The 21,918-nt window shown below is 39.7% G+C and overlaps 1 protein-coding gene across 6 annotated transcripts; it reads right to left on the minus strand.

The window, feature by feature from the left end:
• Window positions 1–447: 447 nt before the first annotated feature.
• LOC132789552 (dystrobrevin beta) lies at window positions 448–21,845 on the minus strand. 6 transcript variants are annotated; one of them, XM_060797628.1, is made up of 10 exons: window positions 21,186–21,845; window positions 5,907–6,251; window positions 5,720–5,805; window positions 4,859–5,655; window positions 4,153–4,792; window positions 3,292–3,402; window positions 2,792–2,842; window positions 2,165–2,482; window positions 1,547–1,590; window positions 448–1,205 (listed from the first exon to the last, which is right to left on the minus strand). In XM_060797628.1, exons 2-10 carry the CDS (start codon window positions 6,242–6,244, stop codon window positions 1,140–1,142), a joined length of 2,451 nt encoding a protein of 816 aa, XP_060653611.1. In that variant the 5' UTR covers window positions 6,245–6,251; window positions 21,186–21,845; the 3' UTR covers window positions 448–1,139. The 6 variants fall into 6 exon arrangements, 5 of the variants coding, with proteins under 5 accessions (XP_060653611.1, XP_060653612.1, XP_060653614.1 ...); XR_009632708.1 differs by having other exon boundaries at window positions 1,162–1,205; window positions 2,035–2,482; XM_060797629.1 differs by lacking the exons at window positions 2,165–2,482; window positions 2,792–2,842 and having other exon boundaries at window positions 21,186–21,840.
• Window positions 21,846–21,918: the final 73 nt, after the last annotated feature.

Raw genomic sequence — 21,918 nt, forward strand, 5'->3', positions numbered from 1 at the left:
GAATAAACGGAAACATTTTCTTAGAGTTGTTTAAAATGTATTTTTATTTACTTTTCTTTTTTGTAATATTCTCCATTATTCAGTGGTTAATTATGTTTAATTTCTATAAATGTCTGTTTCCGTTTTGTTGATTTCTTTTTCATCTTTCTGTGCTTTATGCATTACGATTATATTGTATAACATTTTGAATGAATGCATATTTTAAATCGATAATAATAATATAAATAGTATCGACATGACACTGTTCAAGTTGAGTTTTAACATTGGTTTCCTGGATGTCGTATAACGTCTAAAAACTTGATGTAAATACAAATACTAAAAATTAAACTCAGCGTCTAACATAAAATTCACGATTCCCAAAAATATTGTGTAAACTTTGGAAAGTTTTTCTAGTTATGTTATATTAACTCCGCATAGTTCCTGGCTAAAGATTGCGTACTCGTATTGTTTTATTATTTTGTTTTTTTTTTGTTTTAGTAATTCTCAGTTGAATCTAGATTTATATCGTATATCAAAGTGTTGTGTATTATTTATTGTTCTGCTGCTGTTCTGGGAGGGAAAATGACAGGAATCAGCATTTAGAATTTGATTTTTAGGTATTTCAACAAGTTGCTAGTTTTAAGTACATAAATGTTGTCTATATATAGTATTTTGTATTATGTGTTTGATTTTCATTTTGTTTGTTAAATATGTAATAAATAGTTGCACAACTTCCTCGTGCAATAAAGCGCGTTTAAAAAAATCGAATAGCAAATTGCGATTCATGGAGCTTAACTTAAAAAATGGATACGAGAGATTCTCGGAGATTTGCGACTTCAAATGCAAGTCTTTCCATCGTACAGATTTCCTGTGTCTGTCATACAATATAATTAAGTGTACGTATATAATGATTATAAGTAGGTTTCTTTTCATCATTTTCATAAACTTTTTTCTGTTTATAATGCCCGCTAAAATATACACCGCAAAGTGAAATAAATTAAAATGTTTAAGAGATAGTGTGTGTGTGTGTGTATATAGGACTAAAGTAGTCAATAAATAAATTGCTCTAGATCAACATAAGATTTAAGTATAATAAAAAAAGCTAAGCGGGCTGCACCCGCCCGATAAACCCCAATAATCGTAGGTCCACACCAGATGGTTTAGTTCTTTTGTGAATTAAGACTCCATTGTGCAAACTGCTCCTGCCACTGGCTATTCGCATTTGCCTGTAAAATAGAATCACATTCAAATTAATACAATTGTATAGAGAATGAATAGATATGTCTAATATAGTGGGAATACCCAAAACTCTATACTGTGGCATGCAATATTCAAGAGTGAAAACCAAAAAGTATTTATTTGATTATTATATTATGTAGAGATACGTTGAAGTTCAACTCTTCCAAAAAGAACTACACAAGCTATATAGATATTTGTTTGAGTGCATGTGTAAAAAAGAAAATCAAAAGGAAAATACAAAAAAAGAACAACAAGAACAACAACAACGATAGCAATAGATAATTATATCAATCAACATCAATTAGGATTTCATGGGGAAATCCGTTACCTTTTCATTCCATTCGGGATTATATGATTGAGATTCGTCGAAATCTGAAATTGTATCAAGGTGCACAAACATCAGTACTTAAACACACTCGAATCGTTAATCAAATGCTAATCCTTTTTGACTTTTAAAACGAGCAACCAACGTGATAAACAGTCTAAATACTCGCAGATACAGTTACATTTATAGTAGATACAAGATACCTTATTATCTAGATAGATTTATTTGAATGGTAATGTATCTCTGAGAATGCTTGGAGGGTGGACAGAGAATAGAGAGAGAGAGAGAGAGAGCGAAAAATTGAGATAATGGAGTCGATATTCGCCGATTGAATAGATGTAGTTAAATTAACTAATCATCAGTTTTCAAACATATCAAATTTTCAGGAGAGATCCAAGGAGATGAAATCGCAACGAGACTACTTGGTTGAGAGATGATTCGATCTAGAGGCAATAATATTGTAATAAATTGGTAAACTTGATATATTTTACCTGAACGATGTGTATGTGTAAAACCTACAAACTGGATTACATTTTATGTATGACGCATATATTCAGATATTGAGACTATATTTCATAATGTAAGCGTGCATTATCAACTGCAGTTCATCGATTGTCTCACCGATCTCGTGCAGTGCCGGAAATCCGGCCTGATCGTCGTCAATGAAGAGCTCGGGATGGTGACGATAGCCGAGTATACGATTCACCTGAGACTGCTCATCGCTCTGGCCAAAATTGTAGTCGAATTGTATGGGCGACAAGAGCTCATCATCATTACAAACATTGACATCATTAAAGGGATCAGCAGGAGCAGCAACGGCGCCCTGGCACTCGTAATCCTCGCCAGCGCAAAAGCTTTGCTCGTACACCTGGCAATTGCAGTCAGAGGCAGAGCCAGCAGACGATGTTGGGGACTCGCCGCCCTCAATGTGACGATACTCTTACGAGAGAGCATGGGGTGGTTTTGGTGGTTGCGTTGGATGATCAGGTGGTGCATACAAACAAAGGATGAAAATTATAAGCAACGACAACGACACAAACTGAACATCAACTCAACATTTGCAGCATTTTTTCTTATGCCGTCTATTTGGGAAATAATCTAAAATCACAAAAAACAAAGTCAAAAAAACGAAAAACAAGTCAAATAAAAGACAACGAGAGCGCCACTTGGGAGGGGGGACAAATCTGGTTTGGATTCGCAGTAGAGGTCGAGAGATCGTTGTTGGAATCGGAGTCGGCGATGACTTACCCAACGGCAGTATGAAACGCGCCTGTGCCAAGGAGTTTGTTGTTCCTTGTCCTGTAAAACACACACAAGGCCAAGACACACACGCAAAAAGAAAGCACACACAGAACACAGAGATAGAGAGAGTGAGATATGTTAAGCATATAGAGAACATTCCATTTAAGGGTATGATCAAGTGGTGATCGGCGGGTTTCAATTGCTGGTGCGTTCTAGCAGCTCTAGAAGCGGTGTTTTCAACTACTTTGGGTGCCATAACATAACTAACAGCTCTAGAAGCCTCAGTGTGCAGTCAGCAAGTGCAATATTCCAATATTTGTATATTTAATATTTTTTATATAAAAAGCATCTGGTTGAGGAGGAGCAACAGCAGAGCAGAGGATTCAGCGGAGATTCAGAATGAAAAAAAAATTATAGAGAGCGAGCGGGTGAGTAATATTTTGATTCGATTGATTGACTGATTGATTGTGGCAGTTTGTTGATGTGCGATAATCCCGGCGATTTACCTGCATTCAAATCGCTGACCATCGTCGATATCGCCGATGTTATGTTGTCGGCTGCTTCATTCAGCTCCGCATCGGCATTTGGATTAGCACTGCCCATAAGTGGCGGTGGGGCTGTGTGAAGCCATATACATATAAAGCGAGAGATTTGTTTTACGGTGAACTGAGGCTGTGTGTGAACTCCACAGAGAAGTGCAGTCGTGTCCCGAATCAAACAAATTTTGAATACAGCCAATCAATCAAAACATTCGCTCAACACTAGCGATGATTATCCTTAATTTTAGGAGATAATTTCGAATGAAATTGAACCATTCAATAAGATTGCTTTAGCGATTTACAGACTGTCTGATCTTGGACAGTTACAATACTCAAAAGTAGAAATCTATTTGTTTGTAAGCAGTGATATTGCGATATTCCTTTTGGGCAGTCAATCGAAAGTTTACATTTTATAAACACTGTTAATTTTGAATCAACCAATTTTGCTTTTAAGTTTATTTAATTTGTCAATTTAAATTTAAATTGAATTTCAAATTGCGTTGCTCTTTCTGAGTTAAACTCTCGCTCGTGACACGCGTGCACCTCCCAAATGAAGTGTGTGAAGTGGTGGATCAGTGGCTTAGTGGCGTGTGTGAGAGTTGCGGTGGCGTTCAGTGGAGAGCGGTGGTGTTCAAGTGTATTATTGGTTGATACGTATTTTGTATTTGTTGTTATTTATCAAATAGAGTGGAGAATATACGTTACATATTAGACAAGTTGATTTGGATAAGCCTAACAATCAAACCTAAACAAAACTCAACATGATCGCATTGCCCTCGCCTCCCAGTTAAGATGTTGGTTAATCTCATCCTGCTTTCGGATACTCACTTGCACTGCCATTGGCGGCAAAGGCGCTGCGCATATCGCTGCTAATCTGATTGAGCTGCTCCAATTGACTCTGGCTGAATGGAGCATGGCCGGGCATGCCCGCCGCGGCTTGTTGCGACTGCTGAGCCTGCAGCAGTTGTTGCTGTGTCGAGCGCAGCATCGGATGCTGTTGCATTTGCTGCAGCTGCTGGGCATGCAGCGCACTCATCGGCGATGTGCCCAACACACCGGCACCAGCTGCAGCTGCATTGGCCGCTGCTGAGCCACCGCCGCCGGGCATAGGTGGTGATTTGCCCGAGCGAGGACTGGAATTGGGCGTCGAGCGTGGCGAGGCAGTCTGTTGATTCTTGAGCATACGCATTAGGCCCTCCAACTGTTCCATGAGCTGTCGCCGCGAATCCTGCAGCGCACCCAGATGACCCTCGAGTTCGCCCTTGCGCTGGCGCAGCGCGCGCAGCTCGTTGATGAGCGCCGGATTCTCGGGCGCCATTTGCTCAGTCTCCTGCTGGCGACGCAGGCGCGCAATCTCACGCATAATCTCCTTGTTCTTGGACTCCAGCTGGGCGATGAGTTCGCGTTGCGCACGCGAATTGTCTGTGCCAATGGGCGTGATGCTCTCCGCATTAGGCATGTTCGAAGGCTGTAATAAACAGGAAAGAATAACATGAGATTAATGAATCATTTCTAGTTATACTCAAATACTCACTGCGCGATTCTCCTGCGCCAAGCGCGCTGCATAGCGGGCAATTAGACGATGCTCCTCATCGTTGGCCGAGGCGGCGGCCACACGTGACATTGTTGTGTCCAGGCTGCGTCCAGTGGCCCGCGAATCCAGCGTGCTGGAACGATCAAAGATGCCGCCATGCCCCGGTCCCGGGCCGGGTCCATGCAAATGCCCCAACGCCGGATCGGAGAAACCGTTGTGCGATGGCAATGGCGATGGTGGCACAATGTGCGATAGATTGAGGGTCTTTTCGGGCTGGTCGGGGAATCGTGGCAACACTTGCGTCGTCTTCTCGGGCACGCATCGGAAGCTCTTGCGCAAGGAGTGACCAATCTGTTTGCTGGGCGACTTGTAGCTCGAGTACTCCTTGACCTCGTGATCGTTTTGGTGGTTCAGCGATGTCTTGCCATGCCAAAAGCACTCCTGGCACAACTGGTAGGCGTGACACCGCTGACAACGATAACGAAATCCAGTGAAGTTTTCCTTATGGCAAACAGAACAGATCGTCGGATGCACAATAGTCTCAACGGTGGCCAACCGATGCAGCAACGGCAGCCAAACGAGACACGATGGTCCCGGTTCAGACATAAGTGTTGCCATGAAATCGTTCACTGTGACCTTATTCTCCGCCGGAAAGATCTCCTCCTCCAGTCCCTCCTTGTAATGGAATGTGGGTGATTCATAAACAGCAGCGGGCAATGCCAGCACTTCGCGCAGAAACTCGCTCAACTTCCAAGCCACCAATTGGCCAGCGCCATCGGAAATCTGTGAAAAGATATCTGTCCAAAGAAAGAAGTTTAAATTAGTTTAAAGTTGTGTCTTTAAAGAAATCACTACACTTACATCTGAGCTTATCCACCAGCTTGCCAGAGCACATGGTAGCCAGGGCCACTTTAATGGAAAACACACGAATTTTGCCCGAGTTGTCACTGCAATTGATAGAAATGATTAGTAATGCTATTAAGAATGCTGCAAAAGATCATTTAATAACAAAATTGTAGTGTCTTAAGTAGTATAGTTTAGCACTCACGTTGTGTATGCGGCCAGCAGCCAGTTGAGCAATAGACCCGCCTTGGAGTCCACGGGCACTTGTTGTGCCGTTGGCAGTCGCTTGTTCAGATTGTGATACAACGAGGAGACGAGTGTCTCCAGCCGCGCAACGCTCACCTCGCTCTGTGGCTCAAGCGTGTTCAGGCCATTCTCGCGAAATGCTTCAATGACATTCCAAATGTCCACCAAATGCAAATTCGTGGACTTCTGTATGTAGCGCAACTTGGAGGCAGTGCGATAGGATGCGAAACGTATCGAATCGAATGTCTGTAGCCGCAAATCCTGCAGTATGGCCACGCGTGGCTCCAGCTCCATCATGTTTCAACTTTGCAATAAGCCAAACAAAAGCGAGAGAAAAAGACAAATCAGCAACCATTTACACGCCCCCAATTTACAAACAACTGTTAATCAGTTGGATTGCACATCTCAAAGATGCAACAGACTGTGTGATAACGACCTCGTTTGCCTCATTTACTTTACTCTATGAGACCCTTCATTTGCGCATTGAATTTCGCAACAATTATTCTAAATACATCTTGTGTGATGACCGCATTTGAATTAAGTTTATTATAAAGTTGGGATAGATGAGATTCCTTAAACTGTGTATATCTTCTTTCAGCAATTGTTGAAGAGTTTATAGCAAATTTGGTTGGGATCAGTTATTCAAGAGCTACGGATATTTGGTCTAATTGCTTAGGTTGACAATATGGTATTTATAGTCGATCACACTCGACTGCAACTTTGTTATTTGTTAAAGGTGACATGCTTGCAGTTAATAAACGTACATTAAGTCGGTCAAAATCTCTATTATGACCAACTACATTTCTAAGGACTTTCAGAAATAGAATGAGCAACCTTTATATTTAACTCAGGTGCAGCTTATCAGCTTATGTCAAGAAATGCTTGACTTTGCTTAGTCCAAATGTGGTTCATCTAAGAAGTAATTAAAGATTAGTTATTGCGACTCTGAGATACTCTTTCGTAGTAAAGTCCAGCACATGATTAGATATGTAATTTGGCTCAACGTTTTCTTTAGTCTTAATATGTGCATAAAAGTTGGCGTAAATATCATAATCTCATGCTTGAGAACTATCATAAATTGAAATATTTTATGAACTTTCGCCGGTTGTCTTCAATTTACGGGTGTGTCTCGTGTATTTTATGGGGCTTAAAGATGGCCTCCTTTATAGCTTAATGCGAGCCCTGTCTCTTTCTGCTCGCGCGCTCTATTTCATTCTCTCTCTGCCACCTCTTTCCAATGGCTTGCGCGCTCTTACTGTAAACATGTTGTGGGTGCTTATAAACATGTGTATACGGAATATTTAATTAACGCATAAATAATAACGCTTATGTTGCTCTTCTCTCCCACTCTCACACTCCGTCGGGCTTTGCCACGAGCAGCCGCAATCCCAGAGCTAACTGGGTCATCAGGCGACGGCACACAACGAGGACATCGCCGACAACATCATCAGCTTTGTGCCATAAACATCAGCCGCAACAAGGCGACAGCTATTGGCAAAAGGAGCATCCCAAAGAGAGACCCAGAGAGAGAGATAGAGAGAACGAGACTGGCAAACCAATCCAACAGTTTCCTCCAACGGATTGTCAGCACTTCTAGAGGGAATACGCCACCAACCTCCTTCGACTCCTACGCGCACTTCCGCTTGTGTGTCGACAGTCGACTGTCGACTTCCCCGTGCTCAACACAATGCCGCATTTTTTTATTACATATTCCATTGTCACGAGACAGAGCATCGTCTGTCGTCAGTCGACTGGCTGGCGACACAACCGCACACACGCCTGATCCCGACCGAGGCCGAGACCGAGGCAATCTCCCTGTGGCAGAGCCAAAAGAGCAATCTGCTGCTGTTACTACTGCTGCCTTTGGCCATCCACATTGCTCGTGCCTTCCGTTTGCCATTTTATTAACCCGCCAAAGTTTTAAAATCATTTAAATCATTTGTAATCCGCTTTGAAGAACCAATTAATCGAAGCGGATCCGTTAGGGAGCCGCTGCTCTGGCAGCTTTTGTCGACTCGGCTCGTTTCCAATTCCAAATCTCTGTTTGCTCTCCAGTTGCAGTAGCAGTTGGCAGCGGTGGAATTGTGTCCCCAAAGGCGTCTCGAGGCCCATTGGCAGTGTCACCAAAAGTGTCGGCCATTTATTATGTTGTCTTTTTGCATTATTTGTGATTCACACATCAGGACGGGTTGCGGACGGACAGACACAGGATATTATCCTGCTGAATGAGTGTGTGAACATAACTCATCTTTGCAGAGCGTCAGGCCGATGTTTTAACCGCTTGCACAGTGGTGCAAAATTTTACAAAACGAGCAACAGTTTGGGAGGACTTTTCAGCTTGGTTTGTAACTAGTCTTGCAGCTGAATAAGTTTATTACGTATAAGCAATGTATAACTTCTGCGAGTCAAAATATTCAATAATAGTCAAATACTACTATTTATATTACAGTTCATGATATCACTCAAGTATATGTAAACATATATTATAAAGTTAACTTTGACCAATGTGTCTTACAACAATTAAGCAAGGAAAGAGACAGAGAAGCTTGTGTGGGAGGAGCTTTAGATGTAAAGCGCTGTCACTGCTAATTTAAATATTATCTTTGTTGTCTCTTCTTTTCGTCCCACCGGGAATACATTTCTAATAATAAACTTTTGTGTTATACATAATTGAACACAAAAGTTCGCAGCAATAATTACAATGAATTCAAAATATTATCACTGTAATCTTTTGTGTTCTTAGTTTGCATTCTATTAATAAAACATTGTGATGTACATAAATTAATATATGTAAATATTTGAAATTCTTTCGAAACATGACTCAGAAATATTGCGTGATTTATTTATGAATCAATTTTGAACCGGTTTAGGCGCTATATACGTCGAATACTTCGCAGTTTATCTAGCGCTTGTGACTCACTTTCGATCCGATTCATAGAATTCTGCTTGTATTATTCTTACAATGAAAGTATATTTATATATAGTATACTTCCATTCAAGAACTACCCTCTTAAGCTGATATTTTTTTTTTTTGCATATATACAACTTTTCAGAGTTATTTCCCCAAGTTTCAATGTGCAATATGAAGTAAGCAAGCTCAATTACACTGCTGCTTACACAACACAACAATGGATTCTTTAGAATTTTCATGAGTATGGAGCGTGTTTTCTTCTTCGTTTTTGAAGAGCCTGGGCCCAGTGTCTGCCTTGGCATCAGTGTCAAATTTGCTGTAGATGAGGACGGCACGTGATGACGCATTTTAGGGGGGAGCCCGGGGCACGGGACACGAGGCACAGGGCAGACAGCGCGGCACAGTAAAAGCATAGTTGACAGAAGGCAACGGAAATAACGTACAGTCAGAGGACATAAAGAAACAGCAAGGGAGACGGGGATGAGGACATTTAAACAGGATTCTTCATTTAAATGCTGCTTTACTTCTCATATTTGCTGACGCAGAGCGAAGCGCACACACACAGAGAAAACGAGTTGACAACGACGGCCGCGCCCAGCAGAGAAGTTATCAGAGGACAGGACTCGAACAGGACAGGACAGGACAGCGGCCTGTCACAGAACTCAAACACAGGACAGGATAACAGCCAATCAACGTTCAGTGCATGTCCAAAGTGGAATTCAATTTCGAAAACAGCGAAACCCCAAATGACATCGTTCAACTGAGTTGACGACGAGTAGGATGACGCTTCGCCGAGATGACTCATAAGCAACTACTGATGATGGACCCTGAACTGAAATGGAGCATGGACAGTTCGACATACATACATACATTTGTAAGGACACATACGGCAGATTCGTATAAATATGCACAGACATATGGCGAGGACAGATGTGGGCCAGGCCAGCTAAACAACATATCACAATACACATACAGATGTATTGTACACACACACACACATGTGCAATCATCACACACCAATACAACTGCAGCGTGTGCTGGCTGCATCTTGGAGCCCGAAAAATGAATGAAGGACGAGAGCTACGAGCTGTGTAAACATTTGCGCACAAAAGTATGCAACGAAACCTGGCTGAATTATTTCGAGTTTGGCAACGTCGACAACGATGAGGATATGAGCATGAGGATGAGGATGAAGCTGGGCAACGTTAGCGACTATGACCACGATGGCAGCTGCTGCTCCTGTGCAAGACGCATTGCGCAGTGCCGGCAGCAGGCAGCAGCAGCAATTGGAGGGCGATTTTGGGAGGCGGCTTCAAGAGTCGCCCAGAGCGACGACATCCTGCTGCTCTCGTGTCTCGTGTGTGCAGCGAATGTGTAAGTGTGTGTGTGTGTGAGTGTATGAGTGTGCTGCTGTGCGTTTCAAGTGGCCACCTCAGACAGTGGCACATATTGATTTATGCAGTGCATAAAAACAAAAGCTTGCAGGCAAATCATAATTTATATTGCTGACGATAGCACAAATGTTAAGTGTTGCAAAAAACATTTAAAATATATAATGACAGTTGCTGTTGTAAGTTCTCGACAGAAGCATTTCAATTTACCTGTTAATGAATTTTAATTAAATGTTAAAGAAGACACAAATATGCTTTATTATATGTTTGAATTCAATTCAATGAAATCATCTTATTTAGGAATGTTAACTTTACTTAATTAACTCAACCTTTAATGGTAATCAAGCACACCTTTTTCGAAATGAAGTGCCGGGTATAACAACCCCATTGGGAATTGTGCTTTAATTAAAGCAGCTGCATATATTTATACGTTTTAATAATAAGCAGCTTATTTCCCGTTGAAAGTCGTGCAATTATGTATTATAAATGCGCGTAAACAGGCAGTAAAAACGTTTGCGAATGGCTCACAAAACGCAATTGGCAAAAAGAAATGCTCCACCAGAGAGTAATCTAAGAAGTTTGGCTATTTAACTTTGCCGTCAGTTTCTTTCAACCACTGTGCTTGCTGTTCTCGCTGTTCGGTCTGATAGTAGTTGGCTGGCATTTTGGTTGGGTTTGGTTTGGTTTTGGCCTCCCCACAACGCTGACCGCTTGTTTGCTCTCCGCTCACTTTAGCATTTGTGTCAGTCCCGAGATTTGGTGAAAGCCGCAACAACAAAAGCAAAAAAAAAAAGACAAACAGAGAAAAGCTCGAAAGCGCAGCTCCATATAAAATTAAATTCCGTTTGCCATTCGGCTAGGGATTGAAATAAGGATAAGTGTGCGCTTATCTCCAACAGCAACGGCAGCTGACGAGGATTGTAAAATTGCATTCAAATTGAGTTGGTGGTAAATATATCGCCATTGTTAACACGGCATCAAATGTGTGAATAATGCGAGTAATAAATATAAATAGTAAAGTAAATATGTAAATGGATTTAGTGGCACTATTTACATGATTACTACCAACATGTATATTCAGGTAGCAGAGGGAAAACTTTTCCAATACGAGAAGTTTCAGCGAGTGTCGCCTCTGACACTTTTCGCTCTCTCACTCTGACAACTTTGATCAAACAAAATGCGGAACTTTGCTCATCATAAAATGCCAAGTGCATGTTTAACCTCATTACGAGTCATCCTCCCCCCTAAAGAAATAAGGTCAAAGGTGACGAGCGGATATGCAAGGAACTTTGCCCAAGATGATAATGAGCCAAGGCAATGCGCAAATAGGTCGCTGATTAAATGAAAGTCATGTGTGTTATGTGTGAGAGTGTGTGCGTAAGGAATTCAAATTGATTCGCTGTGGGAATTGTTAAAGGTTGCCTCTTCGGCATTCCCAGGTGAACGGCACTTTGGCTACTTTAAGCTCAGTTCTTCGCACAATTTACGAAAAAAAAAATGCAACCGCATGGGGTAAAAAAATGAAAAATGGCTGACTGAAAGCGTTCTTAAGCGCAGCAACAACAAACTAGCAACCTGGGAAAAGCGCAAGGATTGGAGCAACACCAACAACAACAACAACTGTGGTTGGAACTCTGACTTGTTGGGCACCTGCATCAAAAGATTTCCAAAGTTTTTGGCCTCAACGCAAAAAAAAAAGTTGCAGCCGCTTTTGCAGCGCCAAAGCACGATTCCTGTGTGAATCCTAACCAATTCCGTCCATAACCAACTTCCTCTAAGCCCAACTTTCGCCACCCTTTCCCTTTCCCTTGCCCTGAGCTAGCATGTACGGCAAATCAAAGGCACAACAAATAGACGACGACGATGGTGAACAGACGAACACAACGATGATGATAACTGGCACATAATTCGGAATTCCTACCTGGTAGTCGTCGGTTGTGGAGAGAAAACGTTCCGTTTATTCCGTGTTAATTCACCTTTCCCCATTGGGAAATGAAAAATGCGACCACAGCAAACGTAAGAAAAAAAACTAAGGGGGCGAAAACATCGCCAGACAAAGACTGCTGCTCAACTGGGAGTATACCAAGTTTAAAAAATATATATACATTCTCATATATATATATATGTATATATTTTTAAAGCTAATTTGCTTAAAGAGCCATCGCATGCAGCACTTTGATTCGTGTAGAGGTTATTCCCTTATTCAAGCTGAAGCGAAGCACACACTATTCTGTTTCTCTATAGGCAATTGGGATACAATAGAGACACAGTACATGCAGATATATAGTAAAGACATTATTTAGTTTTGTTTATAGAAACTAGTTAGTACCTAAGTTGATATGCTAAACACAAAAGCTAATCGTTGAATTCTTATGTTTAACACATATTCCCTTAAAGAAAGTTTAATTATTAATTCCTAATTCGACTCAACACTTTTTTTCAACCATTTTAAAAATTTATTTCAGTTTTAAATTTTGATTACTTTTTAATACATTTAACGTTTATCGTAAGTAATCAATCTATAATACAAAGTTCATTTGGAACTAAAGTTTCAACTGAAAAAGTTGAACATATTTGAATACCATTTAAAAATTGAATAAGTAACAAATGAAGAAAGAAAAGTCTTTATTTGAATATTGGGTTTTATTATCTTCAATTTGAATGCATTGTTCGCCAATATAAAACAGATTTAATATATTATACTATTATGCATCTTTAAAAAGCATTTCGTCTGCTCTTTTATTCATTAAACTCATAACTCTTAGCAACTCACAATAATAAATATATTAAAAGTTAAAACTGTAATTCAGTGAGGACTACAGAGTATCTGTAAGTCAGTCACAAACATGTGACTCACTAATAAAAATAAGTTGCTGCCTTGTATAATATAAATCAAAAGTGCGCCCATAAATGCATTTAGTAAATAATATTTAAATTAAATTAAATGCGAGCTAATCATACTTTATCATACCCCACAGAGCAACGCATAAGTACAGGTATTAGCAACAGCAGCAGCTACAAAACACAACAACAACAACAGCAAACACAACAATCATCAGCATTGCATGTCAAGCAAGAATGATAATCGAAAATTGCCAGGCCGTGCAATAACCTTTTGTTTTTCTCTCATGTCGGCCCGACGGTAAATTGTGGAAACGCAAAGAAAGTCGGAAAAGCTGCAGAGAAAATCGCTTTTCATCAGCAATCAGAAATGTGCAACTGCAATTGCCACATGCACACACACACACATACACACACACACACTCTAATACATCCAACGAGCTAATTGAAAAGTGAGGCAGAGAGAGAGAGAGAGAGAAAGAAAGAGAGAATGACTTGGGCTCTGGAATTGAAATTCAGCTCCATTAGTCATGTTTAAACGTGTTCTAATTGATTGGTAGAGTGAGAGTTGAGAACACCTCGAATACTTAATTATGGAAAACCACTATAAAATTAGTTCATGAGCAACAACAGCCAAACTTGCTAACACACACACACACACACACACACTGACAAAAGAAAAACTAAACACAAACCGAAGAATGGACTAAAGTGAGAAGGAGCAGGAGGAGGAGAAGGAGAAGGAGAAGCAGAAGAAGGCCAGGAAGTTCTGTGCCAGTTAGAGATGCCAAAGCACGTCATCGTCCTCCGTCAACACATAGCAAGTGCTTGCTTACCAAAGGGATAAATGGAAGGAGAGAGTCAGGGAAAGAAAATAAGAAAGGCAGCGAGAAACAGAGAACGGGACTGGGAGCAGTGTAATTATGCACAGAAATGGGAGCATCGTCAGACGGACAGTTGACTTGGCTTTGAGTCGAGGTTTGAGTTTGGGTTCTGGACTGGGGTTTAGTTCGTGCTACTCAAGTAAACTCTACAGTGCGGATAATGGAAAATGCACATTCCGTCAGGCAGGACGAGCGACGAGCGACGGCCACAAAGCAGCGTTACCGTTAGGCGACAGCCCAAGGATTAACACAGAGTGTCGCTTGCTGAAGTGCAGCGACCGCTTTAAAGGCGCAACATAAAAGTATTTCTAGGCGAAACGCCACTTGACAGTGTCAGGAATTCAGCCGCAGTACAGCGCATACATAAATCAGCTGCATACCATTTGAAACAACGCTACACTCGCAGAAATGCAACTGGAAAAAGCTGAAAATCATGAGGGAAATTTACATAAAACTCTGAAAATCTCTCGGAATTTCTAAACATAAATATTAAAGACAATTTAAATTTATATACAAATTTGTTAACTTAAAATACTTTTAAAACTTTTCTACAACTTGTATTCAATTAAAGAAAAGTTTTAAGGAAATTAACTCAAGAATTTTACAATTTAAATTGCATGGAATATTTAATAGAAAATTTAAATTTACTTCTTTAACAGACAATTGGAAAAACAAGCATCGTATGTAAAAACAATAATTATAAATATTCAGTAAAATTAAAAAATAAATAAATATAATAAAATCATAATTTGTATCCAAGAAAAATATCTTAACTTCTTCTTGAATTAGTTAAATTATTTGTTGTGTTCAAAATCTCTTACTAAATCAATTATTATAAATATTTCTCAGAGTTTGGAAAAATCTAAATAGAAATTGATATGTTTACTACCTAAGGGAGAACAACTTTTTTTTCTCCCGCAGAAAAGTCACAATTTTGCAAAATTGTCTAGCGAATTCTTGCAATCTTAAACACTTATTGAATTATTTGTGTTATTTGCTATGGAATCTCTATGAAAATGAATCTGTTTATAATGCGATGGAAATACCGCTATTGCTTTGCGTTTTTCTCAAATTTCAGTTATTCTATTTTGACGATTGATTGATTCTCGTTAAAGTGTCGCCGTCAATGAGATATGAGTTCAAGCCCAACACCTGCTGTTGTAAAATGGCTCGTGGTACGCCCACATTGAAATTTACATCTAGCATTCCATACAGACTGCTTTAAGGTGAGTTCAGGTTACAAAAATATATGCACACTGCTATGCAAATACACACAGTACAGTACTCAACTCGGTAAATGAATGCACTCGAAAATGCCAAACAAATGACGTAGTCCAGAGCAAATAGTATCCGTACTTGGTATTGCACTTATTAAACATATAGTATAAACAGGCCCAAAAGGCGTGACAACTTCTCAAATTATCGCACAACAAAACTAATAAATTAACAAATAAAGCTGTAAGCATCGAAAAGTCTCTGGGGGCTTTTCTATTGATCAGCATTTAAAATTAGCCCAGTTGAATAATTATTTGGCTTTCGAACATTTTGCAAAACAATATTATTATTGTTAGATTTGGACCCAGTCACGCCTATTTTTGTTATTAATATACAATGATGATGAGCAGTACGTGCGATTTAGGGAAAACAACACAAAACTCAATGTTTTTAATGACATCTCTTCTCTCGCGTTCTCGCTCTGTTCGCATCTTTAAAACCTGAAACTATGTAAGGTTATGATAACGTCAAGCATCTCTCGATAAGGCAGCAACAATCTGATGAGTCAACACACATAGAAAGTAGACAACAAAATATGATATAATATTAATCTTATGACGGCTCAAAAGCATTTGCTTATACTTTCATAATGATTTATTTTCAAATTAAACGCCTCATAAAAATACCCAAGATTATTTCGTGACAACTAATATTTCTCGAAATATTTAAAAAGTATTTTTAATGGAAAGTGTATTGGGCATTAACTATGTCATAGCTCGGAGCTCGGATGTTTATAGATCTGGTGCCATATATCGCATAAATGTATATAGAAACAAAGTTCAGAGATTTGTGAACCGAACAGCTAATTGTTTAAACAAGTTGCAAAACAAAAACGGATGGCAAACATGCAAAAGCATTTTACATCAATACTCTAAAAGCCAACTGAAAAATTGCTATTGGCTCTTGGCGGGGGAGCAAAAAAGGGAACTACATAAATATGTGTTTTAAGACTTGGTATCGAGTGAGTAAAAGGGTGTTATAACTTAGTGGCAAGCCACAATTCGACCGTATACAATACTTTAATATTGCTTAGCGGGTATTTCAAAGTCGTGCGCACTCAGCTATGCCATTCAAACTTTTTGTTTTGAATTTTGTGGAGCAAATAACTTGCGGCAGACGCTGAGCACTATAAATACACAAACTACTTCTCACTCTCTCTCTACATTTATATACTCGATGTATTTATTTGAAGTTGGAAACTGCATTCCCATTCCCTCAATGCAGCAGCATCATCTGCCCACGCACACATACACAATGTGGCAAGAACGATGACGACTGCCAAGTGGTCGATGCTGGCTGTTGGCGGTTTTTCGGGTCCCAAGTGGCTTACGACATGGAAGACAAATATTTTTACATTTTTGCCCGCAGCGTGGGCAGCTTTTCTCATTTAACGATTCATTATCATTCCGCAAAGGCAAAGGCAAAGGCAAAGAGCTACCCATTTTCTCTCTACGCAAGATTCTCGCATTTGCTTGCGACCGAGCGAAACCGAGTGCCAAGCCATAAAAGCGATTATCAGTAGAAACAAGTTGATAACGATCTGTGCAGCCAACGATAAGATACTTAGAGTCTGAGCAGAAATTGCATAATGCTCACCGACATTAGATACAAGAGTTGAAGCAAATTTTCAACATACGATTCCAGCTACGACTTTGGCAATCAAAGGCGTGTCAATCAAATGCGCTATAACGAGGTAAACTGACAGCCCAGAAGGCGGGTCACAGGGAGCTGTAAACGCAGTCGAAGAGGTTGCGACATGCAGCAGACAAAGAGAGATAGATAGAGAGAGAGAGAGAGAATAAGAGACAGCCTGAGGCAATCAATGCGGGAAAAATGTCAAGCAAAGTTGAAAATATAGACGATTGCCAAAGCAAAGTTCCAGCACATTTTATTACCAATGCTCAGTGAAAGGGCAAACAACCTTGCAGAGAGTCCCATCACTTTGTCAATCGACACGTCGCATTGACAATGAAAGAAGTAAATTAAATAAAATGAAAGAGATAAATTAGGTTATACTAAAAGGTTGAAAGTGATATTCTTATATATGACCTTATACGGTGTTCTTGAATTGAAAAACTTTGTCACATCTATCATATATAAGATTAAGAATGTCCAATCTAGAATTATTCTATAATTTCAATAATTTTTCAGCGTTCAATTATGAAATTTTCGAAAATTTGAATAATAAATATACACCATTAAATTTATAATGATATCAATACATATGTATGTAATTCTGATAATTTCTATAGGACTTAAAATAATATTATTTAGATATTAATTTAGAATTTTAGATAGTCGTGTGTTATTTTCCCTACTACTGTTGAATTCATAAAGATTCTTCGCTCATATAGGGAGCACAATGCAATTTTATTTAACTAATTAATTATTTAAGCAATTGGATCTTTCTCTAGGAATTTATTTGATAAGCTCAACTTTAATATGATTAAAAGATATTATTAATTTCAAAACTTTCTCTGTCTTTATTTAACATTAAGTAAAACCATATTAATTTTAAAGTTTCCCAGAAACATTTGTAATGCTTTAACATTCTTTGAAAATAAACCAAGGTATTTGACAGTCGAGCATAAAGATGTATTAAAAAGTCGCCCAGCCGCACAGTTTCTTTCGTTTTTTTTATGTCATTTACATAAATTCATAATGAGATTTAGAATGCCAACTGTGACAACGAACAATAAGTAGTTATATATCTGTTTGTGACATTATTGACCATGTCAAGAGTATTTGTTAAGAATGCCAAAGCAATCAATACCAATTAAATGAGAAGGCTGCATAACTATAGAGTACACCTGTCTCACTGTCAGTTCGGCTGACTGCAAACAATCATCGAGAAAACTGATTTTCGTACAAATCGAAACCGGAAAACCATTAATTACTTGATATAGTTTCAATGTTTACACATTTTGCGATCTTTATGCATTGTTTATAAGACAATCGATTTATGGAAGATGCAAATTTGTAATAACATCTGTGCAAACATTTGTATTTATTGTAATCAGCTCATTAAATGGGTTACTTTCATGTTCCATAAACCAGATGTTAAACATTGCTAAATGAATTGTTGAGTGTAAGAGCTATCTAGGTTATTGTTTCAAGAGCTTCCACAGCTAATAATAAGGTGCTTTAAAGAATATGATTTTAGAATGTATTCATAGATTTCAAAGATGGTTTTAAGTTTAAATACAATTCAGCTACAATTTCTACTTAGACCTTTGAATTACTTTTGGACTGAATAATGTGCTTTTTGAAATATGCTAAATTGCTTAGCTCTCGGACGCTTTTATGTGAGCTATGTGCTTCATAAATACTTCAACATTGTTTTGGTAATGCACATTTTTTAACTATGTTTCCACTCGCTATCCGTGACTGCATCTGCTGCAACATTTATGTTGTCTGTTTGCACCCAACGAGCTGTCAGCATTTTGAGACTAATTGAAGTTGATACAAAATAGAACGAAATCTAGAATGCCGGTGACCGCAATAAAGTCTTTTGATCTAGTTTACAGATACAGAGCCACTGAAGAACTGAGAAAAATAATTGAAGAGGAGGACGGAAGACGGACGGCGTGCGGACGGAAACGTAACCATACTTTGGTACCTTCAACTAATTCTGTGCCAGCTGGAAAATTGTGCATTTTGAAATCTGGCAAAGAGGCAAGTAAAAGTAAAGAACATGCTCCACATATTTCATGCGACACGTTGTTGTTGAGGGCAGGAAACGTTGTGGAAAGCTAAATGAGGCGTGACATAGAAAAACAAGAACAAGACCAGAGTGGAGCACGCACAGAGAAACAGAGATGGACGGACGAACCACTTAGTAATTGGGAGCGCACCCACCAACGACGCCAACAACGACAACAACAACAACAACAACAACAGCAGCAGCAATAACAACAAAAGCCACATAAACATTCTTGCACAAATGAATTGTTACACACAAAAAGTCAGTGAGACGAAAGACAAAGAATATATTTGTGCGGTGAAAAATTGAAAATCTCATGAAAAGCGTCCAAAAGAAGCCGCCACAGCGCCACCAACACACAGAAAGAGTGGGCCAGTGTAAGAGCAAGCGAGAGAGAGAGAGAGACAGAACGAGCAATTGTGGGAGCTAGCAAAAAGAGGGTGACGGGTCACACAATTAACCCTTTTGGAGGCGCGAGGGCAATTCAACAATTGCTTTGAAGTCGCTTTTGTGTTGATGGCTTGTTGGGCTCTTAACTTGGCGGCGACTGTGGCCAAGAAGAGTGTGGTGACGTCGCCTGCGTTTCTCTGGCGATAGGTGTCTCTGTCGTCCAAGCTTTAACGAGCCACAATTGGAAATTGCTTTAATTAGTTTATACACAACAAGGCAAAATGCAATAAAATTAATCGTTTATGCCGTAATCGCATTCAACGTGCGCCTCCATCGCCTCCGCCTTTTTCTCTAAATCTGCTTTTGATAAATTGCATGGGAAGAGTGAGGGGAGAGAGAGAGAGAGAGGGAGAAAGGTGTACATGGCCCATTGCCGAGACTCAATCATGTATGGCGTATGTACTGAAGACCGTTCCCGATTCCATTACAGCCGGCTTAACGAGATTGCCAGCTAGTGGAGCGTAAAGCTCACTCTCACCCTCCCCCTCGCGCTCACCTCCCCTATTGCGATGTATGTTTATTTTTAGCGCACTTTGCCTACAGATTAAAGCCAGATTTAAAACGCTGCACAAATGTGATCCGCAGTGAAGTGAGCGATGAGAAATAAATATAATTTTAATAAATAAATGCGCCGCAATATTTGCCAGGTGATGCAGCTTAACATCCATGAGGGAAATCACAAGAAATGTTCGCCATATGGCCCACAACAGGGCGTAAACATATGGTCCACATTGTGATAACTTCCACTATCTAACACCCTACGCACACATCATCCACAAAGTGTGTATCGCATTTAAATGTTACGAGTGCTACAAATTGAGCAACAAAGGTGTCAAACGCCTTTGCGCCGTAGCGTATTAGAAAATGCAAATCATTTCTGAACAGCGGCATTGAAAGTGAAATTTCCCATTATCAACTGGTCGCACAGACACACGTAAATGAGCGCACGAGTTTCATGATCGACCTAGGTGCAACAACAAAAACAAGCACTCGGTTTGCTTCGTTGGAAGCTCGGCTTTTGTTCGGCTCGTCTCGTCTCGGCTTAACTCTGGCTCTGATTCTGGGCACCTGCTGCTTGGTCGTGTCTGTCTATTAGCGGGCGTATTGCCCACAATGATTCCCGATTTCCCTCCACACACTTCCCATCGTTCCCACCCCCAACCTATCACCTATGTTCTGTTGGTATTGCCTCATCATCATCCCAGCGCTTGGTCTCAGCAATGAGCAGCAGCAGCAGCAGCAGCAGCCGCCGTTTTTCAAATGCTAAAATTGGCGATTAGTCAAAATGATGTCACCGAGTTATTTTGATTGTTTTTTATATACACACATACAAACGTATTTATTTATTTATTTTTTTTGCTTTGGTTTGGTTTGCTTTGCTTTTGGCATATCAATGACTTCAACGGGCTAAGTTCATAAATTGGCTTGTTATTGTTTTTCCATTCGCCAAAGTGCTAAAGCTTAGTTGCAGCTTTCAGGCTGGAGAATAAGGACATGGAAGGGAAGCAAAGGAATTTACTGATCAAATTAAGATTGAGAAGTTTGGAAATGTTGAATTCTGAAACCACTCTTTAGGTTACGACAAATTTCTATTTTTTTAACACCATTTTTGAAAAAACTGTTCTCCAAAGGAAAGTGGCGAAGAGGGGGCCAAGGCATCTGCCAGCTGCTAAGTCGCAAATCGCGAGTTGCGACTTTTTATGAATGAACTAATCAATCCAACACAAAATATATAAATTCATTCAAATCCAACTAGAGTTTTGCAATATAAATTGTTGTTTACCTTTGCGTATATATTTGTTGTAATCGGCTTGTGATGCGTCACTTTTTTTTGGCCCTGCGACAGATTTTTTGTGGCTCGCTTTTTGCCCTTTGCTTAAAAGTTGGGGTTATTGCTACTGCTTCTTCTTTCCTTGCGTACTTATGGTTGAGTGTTTTTTTGTATATTTTTCACCTGCCGTTTTGTTTGATAAATTTCAATCTATATTTCACGGCTTAAGCGGTTTTTATTTTATGTGTGCGCCCTTTGCAATTGCGTTTGCTTTTAATCGTGTAAAATACGTTGACAGACAGATACAACTTCTGTTGCTGTTTTTTCGGGCTATCTTCTCGACTTGGTTTCGCAGCCCGAGACCGAGACACACACACACATAAGCACACGCACTTACACTCACGCACGGAGCAACGTCGTAAGCTGGGTTCACAAATGTAAGTTAATTAATACCTACAGTTTACTAACGTCTTTAATACACAATGCGCGTTTAACTTGCTTAATTCGATGTAAAGAATATCTTTCTTATCAACAAAAAATTTTGTTTACGCAGCGGTAAAAAACGTCGCCCGCTGCTGCTGCACTTGACTACTTTCAACCACCGACTAGTCAGTGTGACCAGTTCGGCGAAAGCACAAAAATGATCCAGCAAATTTAGAATACATTTTATACTTTTAGTATATTACCAGCTGCCAAATAAAACATATAATATACTAAATAGTCGGTTACTTGGTCTTTCAAATCC

The sequence above is a fragment of the Drosophila nasuta genome, chromosome 3 (genome assembly GCF_023558535.2).
Source record: "Drosophila nasuta strain 15112-1781.00 chromosome 3, ASM2355853v1, whole genome shotgun sequence".
Taxonomy (NCBI): domain Eukaryota; kingdom Metazoa; phylum Arthropoda; class Insecta; order Diptera; family Drosophilidae; genus Drosophila; species Drosophila nasuta.

Coding starts and splice junctions, on each gene's coding strand:
- LOC132789552 (XM_060797628.1), bottom strand. CDS start 6,244: ATGATGGAGCTGGAGCCACGCGTGGCCATACTGCAGGATTTGCGGCTA. Junction 1,591..2,164: donor TCCGGCACTGCACGAGATCG/GTGAGACAATCG, acceptor ATACAATTTCAG/ATTTCGACGAATCTCAATCA. Junction 1,206..1,546: donor ATCCCGAATGGAATGAAAAG/GTAACGGATTTC, acceptor TCTATTTTACAG/GCAAATGCGAATAGCCAGTG.